Below are 11,784 nucleotides of genomic sequence, written 5' to 3'. Positions count from 1 at the left end.
TCAACAAGTAAATTAAAAACCATTTTACAGGATATTGTGTTGTCTGATGCTTTTTTATGTCAGTCTCTCTGAACTTTACTGGTGTCATTTACTGTAATATCTATCCAATGAATGGCATTACTGTTGAAAAGAAGCATTTTATTTGGCAGAAAATCAGCAGCAGTATAATCGATACATGGCAGGTTCTTCCACTCCGGTCCCTAAAGTGATCTAGACAGTGGTGCTTTTTGTGCAATTTTGCTCTCACACTTTGCAAAAACAAGTCTGTAAATATATACAGTATAATTTATAGAATGATTGAAGCACAACCACTTTAATTTACATTTTCATGTAAAGATAACACCACAGTGACATTAGGCAAAAAAAACATTTTCTCCATACATCATTCTTATTGCAGCTTTTTGTATTTTGGAATATTGAGGCATGATCACTGTTAAAAAGAATAATCTGAAAAAAGATTATAGCATGAGGAACAGTGTTGTTGTTAGTGATAGCATTTGGCAGAATGGTTGGGTCTGTTAAATCAACTTCATTTATTTGGTGCCAAACATTTCTTTTAGTAAAGAAGAGATGTGATGTCATACTGACCCAACCACACACTAAAAGATGCAGTGTATATAACTGCTCAGTTGTGTTCAGAATAAAAACATCAGTTGTGTGTATAAAATGAACATCCTCACAAACAAACCATTCACACACGAACATCAAAGTATCTGACTAAGTAAAGCTGTTATTACAGGGCTTGAGTCTCTTTAAGGCAACGGGACACCGCCGGAGGGCTAATTTGTGCTTCTGATTGGTCAGTCAACACTGAAGCCTCAGTGATTAGTCAGCACCTGAGGTCAGCGGACGAACCAGAACTGTTGGGTCATTTGTCCTTGTTCGACTCTGGTTCAGCTGCTGGTTCTGGTGGTAGTGCTGTCAGTCGTTTCATCTGTAGATCCACTCGGGCTTTGCGGTGTTTCTGGACCAGGTTGCCACCAGCAAACCCCAGGGCGCCCCCCCCCAGAGCAGCAGCAACCCCTGCGACTTTGAACCCAGCCAGCAGGCCCAGTGGACCTCCTAATACACCGCCCAGCAGTGCCCCAGCAACCGGCAACACTGCCATCTTGTAGCCCACCGTCTAGGAAGACAGGAAGAAGAGATATGTCCCAGTTTAATTTAACATCCACATACACACACCTTTGGAGGTGTTAGTTCTTTGTGGCTTCAAGACAGTCTGCGATGGAGTTTGGACGTGTCTATCCTTTCATGATCACACATCAACCCACCGAGAGGAGGACGGGGGGAAAAAAATACAAACAAGCCTGCATGTGTAAATGTAAATCAACACTTCCATAGCTGCATCAAAGAGTTTTCATTATCTCCATTTAGGAGAAATCAGAGAGATGTGGCCTGTGTGTTATTACAGCTGTTATCATCAGAGTGGAAGGTGGTCTTTGCTGATGACAATTAATGACACACACACACGCGCACACTTGATTAACACTTTACCATTAAATTAATATAGTTCAAAAGCTAGCATTGCCTGTCCCCCACCCCGTGGCAGTTAAGGGAATTTTAATTTCATCTGAGCTGAGTTAAAAGGACTCTGGGCACAGGTTGTAGAGGATGAAGGGAATGTGTGTTGTGTGTAACGCTGTTTGACCTGATGACAGATTACATGCTTTCAAACACGGTAAAACATCTGACATCTCTCTGAAGTTCAAATTGTTTAAGGGTCATTGCACTTTCATTTCATAAAAAAATAAATAAAAAAAAACGCTATCTAGCCATGCAGTTTATGTTTTATTTTCCTAGATTTTGATACATCAGTCTGCAATTACTGCTGCCATCCCAAAACAAGGGTTGAATGGAATGATGCACATTTTTCCCTCCATGCATACACATGGACACAAGCTTCAGCCAGTAAAAATATTATAAGGATTGATGATAACTATTAAAATAGTATTATAGTATGTCTTTCCAGAGACAATGTGTTACTCTGGATTATCCACAGACCAAGCTGTGAAGAGTTTTGTTATTTACTGTCCAGTGTTAACATTACAGGTTTTTCTCAGTGCACAGGAATCCCGACTGTGTCATTACTGTCCATTAGAGTCTGTAATTGCAGTGTAATTACTTTACACCTCCATTATGTTCCTAAAAGTTTGAGCAAAACACAGATTGAAATAGACTTCTTCATCTGACAAAGAAGCATTTCTTTGCTTTAATCCCAAATAAAATACTGAAAGTAAAGTTAGAAAATGTCACAATCAGAGAGTGTGTGTGTGTGTGTGTGTGTTTGTGTGTGTGTGTGTGTGTGTGTGTGTGTGTGTGTGTGTGTCTGTGTCTTGTAGATTAACAAACAGGTGATTCATTCTGAGTATTACAGACAAAAAGTTCAACATTTCAACTGCTTAATATGTGTGAATGGCACCAAGTTGTCCTTCTGAGTTACACTCAGTGTGTAAGAGTGTATTGAATTGATAATGGAGGCCCGAATGCTGCTCCTGAAAAACTATTAAACAGTCATTCAAACCTCTCCTTAATGCTACACGCACACAAACACATAGACTCTCTCTTGTCACCCCTCTCTTCCTACCTCTCTATCACTCTTCCTCTCCTCCCCTCCCCTTTATCCCTCTCCTCTCTCTATTTCCTTAATTGCAGCTTTCCTCTATTCGAACAGATCAATAGGGACAAACGCTGTGGAATGGCTGGGAGGCAAAGTGCCATCGATCTCCCACACACACACAGACACACACACACAGACACACACACACAGACACACACAACAGACACACACACACAAACACACACACAACACCACACACACACACACACACACACACACACACACACACACACACACACACACACACACACACACACACACACACACACACACACACCTTCCCCAGGCTCTTGGTCCCCTCCTCCACGTTGGTAGCGGCTGTGTTGATGTTGTCCTCTATGCTGTCGATCTTCTCCTGCTGGGACTGTTGCACAGGGGTTAGACACACACACATATATTAACACACATGTGAAAGAGCAACCACCTGTTGTGTATATTAAGTTTTTTTTCTGTCCAAATTCTGCTCAACGTCACAAGTTAACATGGAAAGGGTATGTGGTATGTATGAGTGTATGTGGAGATTTTGTAGGTATATTCAAAGGAGAATTCACTGGGGGTGGGGTCATAGTGTGTATGTGTAAGATCGAGAAAAAGCTTTTTTTTTGTCTGCATGAATTTGATATTAAAGACATGTAGGGCTGTGTGTGTGTGTGTGTGTGTGTATTGTGTAGATTTCATGAAATATTCAGAGTGGCAGCTGTCTCTCTCCATGTGAGGGCTGGATGGACACAGTGACCAAAAAACAACAGAGCACATTTCTTCTACTTTTCTTTTTCTTCACCTTTCCTCAACATCGCTTCTCCCTCTTTTGTAACTCCTTGGTCCCTCTCTAAAAGTTATTTTACAGATTCAGCTCTGTCCATTTTTATAACTTCTTTTACACATACCCATGTAAAAGCTTCCTGTTCTGACTGAAGATAGGCAGTTTAACCACTCACAGATCACATCCTCTTGGATCTTCTCTCTCAATTTCTTTGCTGTTTTTTCTCCCTTCAAAGAAGCAGTTTCACCAAGATAAAAGATAGGGCAGCAACAAACGATTATTTTCTTTTCATCATCAATTCATATTATTTTCTCGATAAGTATGTTATAATTTCCCACAGATCAAGGTGATGTCTTCACATGTTTTGTTTTATTTGGCCAACAGTCCCAAAGATATACAATTTACAATTAGGCCTACATAAAACAGAAAAAAGCAGCGAATCCTCACATTGGAGAGTCAAAATGACTAAAGCGAGGAGCCCCTCGTGGCTTAAAGATGAGGAACGTCCCCGGTTCGAGTTTGGTCAGCAACCTTTGATGCATCTCTTCTTACCTAGTTTTCTGTTATTATCTAATGAGGGCATTAAAAAGGCCCAAACATAATAATACATACTATTTAAAAAAGAAAGAAAGAAAATGACAATCGCAACAGTCGCAGATTCATTTTTTTTGCTGATCAAATCAACTAATGTTTGCAGCTCTAAATGATAAGCCTGAATGTTTTCTTATGATGAAGTCACACATTTTGAGTATGTTTTGGTGGAGTTTTAGGGGAAATTTAGAAAACATGTTTGTTAAAATGAAAGTGTATAAAACAGTCTCATTCCAAGGTGCATTCAGTAGTTGTTAGCTCATAAAAAGAAATATTTTACCTGCTGAGGAAAATTGTGTGATTTGATTGACCGCTCAATTAAATGGACCTTGTGGTGAGAATATATTTAACATGTTTGTTTTTATATGTCATGTGCTTTTTATTGAGCTAAGCAATATGAGAAGAAAAATTGTCAAATTATTTAATTATCTAGGGTGAAAGCTAGTTCTAAAATAATCTTTTGAATAATTGATTTGTGCACATAGGAATGCATCTCTTCCAGTTTTGGAAAAACAATGCACCGTTTTAGTCATTTAGTAGAAACAAAAAATGTAAATATATTTTGCTTTATTGTTGTTTTATATTACAATACATTGTCCTCTGCTTTAAAGTTATAGTGATTTCAAATGAAATTTGCTTTTTACAAGCCTCTAATCAAACGGAATAAGCAATTTTAACACATTAGACACATTAGACTCTGGCTACATTTTACAGAGTAAATTAATAATATAAGGAATAGTAGATTAATCATTCAATAATTTAAATACTCTATTTGTCAGTTTTATACAGTACAATCACATTATAGGCTTTTGATCGTGTGGCCTGAGAAGACATGCAAAGAAAAAACATACAGACAAGAACACAGACACCGGAACGGCCACTAACATGACGCATGTACAGACAAAGACACAGACGCAACCACACACTCTCTACACTCAGTATTTCCACTGTGGCTGAGAGCTGGAATATTACTCCCCTGATGGCTTCTTTCACCCTTGAGACACCACAACAACATGTCTATGCTCTTTCTGCCCCCCCTCATGCCTCTGTCTTTTTTTTTTTTTTTTACCCTAACTACATCTTCACTCTCTCTCTGTCTTTTTCACTGTTAATCTCTCTTTCACTCTGCCTCCCTGCTTCTCTCTCTCCATCCCCGAGGATAGAGTGATAATCTGAGCCGTCTGTTCTCCACCTGCTCCGATGTATCCATTGTTCCCCACCTCTCCCCCTGTGGACAACCCGCCGTCGTCCTCCCCCACATCCTCCCTCTCGCCCTCGTCTACTCCTCAATCTCTCCTCCTGCCTTGGTGAAGGCTCTGTGGGGGCCCAGCAGTAGTCCTGAGCCGATCTGTGCAAGCTCCTCTCAGAGGAGCCTTTCCAGGCAACACAAGCACACACGGTCAAATACGCACCACTTCCTGGAAAACGCTATAGGCAAACTGTCTCTGTCATTGTTTTTCGTTCACAGGGGTAGCTGTGCACACATGTAGATGAAATGTGAATGTAGCAGCCAGGAAGTACACAGCAGAGTTGAGTCTTCATACTCACATGGACGAGCAGAGAGAACTCCGTCACCAAACCACTCAGGTCCTTCAGATCCTGAGAGAGAAACAATTACCACATTTATTTCATTGTGATGCTTATTATCACACAAATGTACAACTACAGTACGTCCGAACTGTCAGCAACTAAGGGCGTCTGTAGGAACAGGCAAGAGGGGGCAACTGCGTTAGATGATCAAGTCAAGTCAAGTCAACTTTATTGTCAATTCTGCAATGTGCCAGACATACAGAGCAATTGAAATATGTTTCTCTCCGACCCACGGTGCAATAAGGACACGTACAACAAGTATAATATAAAAAAAAAGATAAGAAATATATACAAATAAGATTATTGAGCTTCCTGACAGCCTGGGGAATGAAGCCAGTATGATGGAACAGGCTTGGATGCTCCAAACAGCTTCATTCGGGCTGTCAGGAAGCTCAAGATGATCTTGCAATAGCAGGATGAATAATGTAACCATAGCGATGTTTAGTAGACTCATCAAGAACTACTTTCTTGTACTTTGCGTTTAGTGCTTTGATTTTTATCCAACTTTTTTCATGAAGAACATTTTGACATGTCACAGCAGGAAAAGCACAGGTTTAAATGATGAAATTAATGATGGCTGAATTCCATTTAGCTGCTTTAGTTTCAGGGTCCTGGTATAGTTCATGCTGGCTCACCGTCATGCCTTACTAGGAGACTTGAATAGAACAAAGCCATTGTTGATGTTATTAGTAACACAACTGTTATTCCTCCTATGACAAGTCAAAATGTCTGCTGTGAAAAAGATCTGTTGTTTGCCATTTCGCTAAACTACCTCTGCAGATAACTTTCAAAACCCTTCATTTTATGCATTTTCTTTACCTATTTTTAAGAGGTGAAAAATTGGCATTGGCAGCTATTAGTTAGAATGATTCTGACTCCAAATTGATAGTGAAAACTATGAAATCACAAACAACACCAAACTAAAAAGTTAAACAGTTATGAATCATTAATATTGCCATATGTCAGAGTTGATCATTTTAGTCAGCATTTCAGGGCATAGTTGTGTTGTTTACTATGGTCAAAGCATTTTAAAAAAAAATGCTACAAGTGCTAGGCTGAGATAATATAATCACCTCTTTTGTTTAGAATCACATGGACAAGGCCAAGAAAGACAAAGGATGTGATTTGGGCAGTGCCTGTGCAACTTAAATCCGAGTTCTGGTCCTTTTTTATTTCTTATTTTACAGGAGGAAGTAAAGCTTACTTTAACTTAGACCTTCTCTTGATAACCAAGAATATGCTGTACACATTGAACTCACATATATACAGTATCAACACAAAGGGTCTATAACAAAAATAAATAAATTACAAACAAGATAAGATTTACTTTGACAAATAAATTACTTTATAATTTTTTAATTTAAGATGAGTCTAAAATAGATATCCAGACTGTATGTTAGGGTCTGGCCCTCATACCTCTTCCAGGTTGTCCCAGGACTCAGCTGCAATCTGATCAGCAGGGATTTGTGGAAGGTGGAGCTGAATTTGCCTGCCAGACACTTGCTCCTCACACACATCGTCATCAGTGTGGCAACTGTTGGACACACAGCTGGAAGGCTGAGCGGCAGGTGGTGGCGCAGGCTGACGCACAGTATTAGAGTGTAAAAGCAGGAAGTCTCGTGCGGCGGCTGACGCCCTGTCTTTGACTGGCTTGACAAGCGCTTCCAGAGCGTCAGTGTCTTCAGCACGGACCCGTGTGCACAGCTTCTCCATCTCTCTGACGTTAGCTCTCAACTGCTGCAGGGTAGACAGGAAAGGAGCAGGTTTCTCAGTAATATTGAGAGGGGGACAGCCAAATAATGAATGAAATGCAAGGATAAAGACAAGCAAACGTGGTTAAATCTAGCCCTCACAGCACAACACACACAAGATACAGATGAGACAAAGACACACAATATAACAAGCCATTCCAATAATGTTCATTTATGTAACCAAATCTCTCTAATAACAAGAAAACAATTTATACAGAATAAATCAAAAAAGATCCTTAACTATTAATAATAAAAAACGCTACACATAACCTATTTTAAATCCTCAGGAAAATTAATAGTTCTTGTTCATTTTGCTGATAGATTCAGCATCCCAATAAACTGTTATAGAGATGGAAAATGTGTGTGTAAGTGTGTTGAGGTGTGGGCTTAATGAGGTTCAGATATGAGGCTGGGGACCCACCGTGCCCTGAGGGTGACAGGAGGATTACATCCCTGCCATCAGCCCTCCAGGCCGCAGCCCAGCCTGGGCTCAGGGGTTCAATGCACTGCCGATAACATATTCAGCTAATTACACAACATGAATAAACATACATGCATACACTTGTCCTTGTGTGCATGACACACTGATTAACACAGAGACAGTCAGGTCAGACACCTGTCAGCCTGAAAATTAATCGTAAGCGTACGAACACACAGACAGACCAACCAAACACATACTCAATAGCAAATATTCATGATAAAACGGTATTGACTCCGCTCCCCTGTCTCATGGTGTTTGCTTTGGCTGCTGTGTAAAAGTGGGGGTACTGAGTCTGGGGGTTATCTAGGGGCTTGGCTAGTAGGAGTAAATGTAAATGATCAAGTAAGGGGAGAGACTGCAGTCTGTCTTTCTGGGAGAAGCAACAAAGCACAGATGCAATAAAGATAAACAGGCAGACTAAACAGACTGAAAAACATATTCAGAAGGACAAATTAGCCCACCATTTATCTATCTATCTGCCTACCTACCAACATACCTGTCTATCTTTCTATACTATGGAATATAAGCACACACATCTTATGAAGAGTAGACTAACCCCTACTCTGGATAACCACCATGAAGACACGGGAAAGCACTCTGAGCATGTCCCTGGAGTAATGGTGAGAGGATGGGTTTGTGCCTATTTGGAGTTATTTCACCTTCAGAGACATGGTGGCTTCTAGGCAACAACATCCTCTGAGACATTTCACACCCACCATGTGAACAAGACCGCAAGTACTCACACACACACACACACACACACACACACACACACACACACACACACACACACACACACACACACACACACATCAAACATCAAATGGGCCAGTGTAACAGCTCTTTTCTTGCCCTGATTCTTGCCACAGATGTGACACACACACACACACACACACACACACACACACACACACACACACACACACACACACACACACACACACACACACACACACACACACACACACACACACACACACACACACACACACACCTATGCTTTTGGAAGTTTACAGAGTTTTATCTCATACCTGGACCGTTCTGCTCGCATTGATATGCTCCAGATGAAGCCGGTCCCATTGCTGGCTTTGTTGGTACTGCAAAAATAAAGGAAAAACGATCTGTTATCCATCTGTGGACCGGAAGTAAGAGTGTGGATGTGAGGGTGCGACATGTGTCCAGCCAGATTTCATCCTTCACCTTCAGTATGTTATTGTGGTGTTTCTGTAGCCTCTCCAGGTCTGTGGGTAGAGCCACTTTAATGAACTTGTGGATCGGTGCCTCCAGGCGCCTAAGTGTCAGCTTGTTGCCTTCCTCTGCCATGTGTCCTGCTCACTGCCCACAACCAACACCTCTTTGTAACTTATACACTGCACCTGCTCAGCTTTATATCACTGCCTCCACACACACTGTAAATACCAAGCAGAGTATGATTTTAATAAATACATAAATCAAATGAATAAACTCTGTGACACATGCAAGTCTACCCACGCATATAAAATTGGCAGCTCTATAAGTCTAATAAAAACAAAATCTTGCCAACATCCTTTCAGAGAAACTTTTAACTAAAGTATTACTTGCATGATATACTGACAGTATAACATCAGTACAGAAGAAATTACTCAATCAATCAATTAGATGATAACAACTTAATCAACAATTTGAATTTGGATAATCTATTGAACATTTAAGTCATTTATCAAGCACAAATGCATCCCATCATTCTCTGGTTCCAGCTTCTCAAATGTGCTGCTTTTCTCTGTCATATAATTTTAAATGAAATACCTTTGGGGTTTTGGACTGTTTATTGTTGGGCAAGAAAAGCTATTTAAATATATCACCTTGGGCTCTGGGGAACTGTGACTAATAATTAATAAGTTAATTGAAAAATAATTGACAGATTAATCAATATTGAAAATAATGATGATAGTAATATATATTATTTTGTTGCAGCCCTACATAACACTGACTGTACCATATAAATGTTAATAGTGCTCTATGATACACCTACTGTATAGTCAGTGGGTGTATTTCAATGGACATTAGAAGCTGATACCAATATATCCTAAGCTTGAGGAGGAGAGAACTAGCTACATATCTTTTTGCTGTCTTTTTAACGCCTGAGTGGAAACTGATCATGCTTACACACAGTTGGGCAGTAGCTGGCAAGTTAGCTAAAATAGCTAAATAAACGGACTAGCATGGCCTTAGCTGTTAGCTAAGTACTGAAGCTAGCAGCTTCATGTGCTGTGAGACAACTCTTATTAGATATTAGCTAACTCGCTGATTTAGCCAGAACATTTTGAAACACCAGTCTACTGGCCGACCATCAGCCAGATAAACGAAACTTAAAAGGACATGCGACACTTACCACTGGAAATATCACTCGAGAATATAATTTATATTCGCTAATGACTATTATGAGCCTCCATTCTGTTGAAGAAATTAACGAATCGCAACATTTGCTAATTTTCGGCAACGCTTTCAGTTTTATTCTGATACTCTTGTTGTTTGTATACAACCTACAACTCTTCCCAGTGCGTCCACGAAAAGTTTCCGACCTCAACCAGCAGCCACAGCACATGTGTGTTCCTCATCATTGTGATACCGTTGACCTAACGACAAGTTATTGTGACATTTCTCAAACAATCTTAAAGAGTTTATTCCTCGTATTATTTGATCGTGTTGTTTTGTACCAGTAAGGTGCAGCATACAAAAGAAAGAATAAAGAGTCCAGAATCATTATACAAAACGGAGGGAGTTTCTGCTATCACAGCTAGAGAGAGAGGAAGACATGCAGGAAAACCATCACAGATCGAATTCGAACCCCTGGACCTTCTGCGTCGAGAATTAAACCTCTGCATATGTGCGCCCGCTCTACCAACTGAGCTAACCGGCCACATCCCAACCCTATATTTGGGGCAGGACAAGGGTTTAAGGAGGAGTTTAATATTGCACACACACACACACACACACACACACACACACACACACACACACACACACACACACACACACACACACACACACACACACACACACACATATCAGGTTTAAATGTAGTAGTAATAATAATAATAATAATTATTATATGAAAACGGACTAAATATAGGCATGTTAACAAAAATAAATGTTTTAGTGTTCTCCATAATAATTACAACAACATTTTGATCATATTGAAGGGAGATAAAAGTTATAGAAATGTAATTGAACAGTTCAATTATTAATTAAAACAGGAACATATTATTTAAATTTAGTCAAACATTTCTTGAGTGGGTGTTTTTTTTTTTGTAAACCTTACAGACTGGACTTCACCAACTAAAAATTCCCCAAATCCTGGCTAGAGCTATGCTGTAGGGTCATAATCTTTGGTAAATGGTAGTTATACAGTAGAAATGACTGTGGGGTCACTATGTGTGGTAACATTAAAATGTGTGACCTTTCAAAATGCGTCACAATTACTCATGACACATAGACTATCAAAATAATGTGAACATCATAATATTTCAAGCAGTGGTAATATATCAGATATTCCCATTCAGATCCCAGTCCCAACATCACTAAATAACAAAGATCTGATTATTAAGTAGTAATAATCTGAATAAGGTTATAGCAAAGATATGAGTGATTATATTTGAATTAATTTGACATATATGCAAAAGTTTTTTTTGTCATTTCCATTTAGCTTTTCACTGATGGTTGCATGCATAAACAACATCAAACCTGTGGAAAGAAACATTAAGTGTGATGTTTTTGTCTGTGTTGTGTTTGGAAAAAAAAAAAAAAAAAAAAAAAAGAGAGAGTGAGAGAAAAAAAAAAAAAAAAAAAAAAGAGAGAGAGAGAGAGAGAGAGAGAGAGAGAGAATTGGGGTTCCCCCTCCTCTACTCTGAGTGAGCCTGTGTGAGTGGGTCTATTGCATGTTTCCACTTCTTCGGCACCTTTTACCTTTGACATTTAGGCCAACCCCCCACACACTCTTCCCTCAGCGGAT

The 11,784-nt window shown here is 39.7% G+C and overlaps 1 protein-coding gene across 1 annotated transcript; it reads right to left on the bottom strand.

The window, feature by feature from the left end:
• Positions 1-121: 121 nt before the first annotated feature.
• Positions 122-10,377, bottom strand: stx17 (syntaxin 17). The gene is made up of 7 exons (XM_039806831.1): positions 10,165-10,377; positions 8,994-9,202; positions 8,825-8,890; positions 6,978-7,298; positions 5,520-5,570; positions 2,895-2,981; positions 122-1,123 (listed from the first exon to the last, which is right to left on the bottom strand). Exons 2-7 carry the CDS (start codon positions 9,114-9,116, stop codon positions 869-871), a joined length of 903 nt encoding a protein of 300 aa, XP_039662765.1. The 5' UTR covers positions 9,117-9,202; positions 10,165-10,377; the 3' UTR covers positions 122-868.
• Positions 10,378-11,784: the final 1,407 nt, after the last annotated feature.

The sequence above is a fragment of the Perca fluviatilis genome, chromosome 7 (genome assembly GCF_010015445.1).
Source record: "Perca fluviatilis chromosome 7, GENO_Pfluv_1.0, whole genome shotgun sequence".
In the NCBI taxonomy this organism is placed as follows: Eukaryota; Metazoa; Chordata; class Actinopteri; order Perciformes; family Percidae; genus Perca; species Perca fluviatilis.
The sequence above is the reverse complement of the archived record's forward strand: the minus strand, read 5'-3'. Positions and strand labels throughout refer to the sequence as shown.

What these genes read in the sequence shown, in the direction of transcription:
- stx17 (XM_039806831.1), bottom strand. Translation starts at nt 9,116, where the DNA reads ATGGCAGAGGAAGGCAACAAGCTGACACTTAGGCGCCTGGAGGCACCG. An exon ending in ACCACAATAACATACTGAAG is followed by an intron (nt 8,891 to 8,993) that starts GTGAAGGATGAA and finishes TTATTTTTGCAG; the next exon opens with TACCAACAAAGCCAGCAATG. An exon ending in GGACCAAGAGCCTGGGGAAG is followed by an intron (nt 1,124 to 2,894) that starts GTGTGTGTGTGT and finishes CTGTCTTCCTAG; the next exon opens with ACGGTGGGCTACAAGATGGC.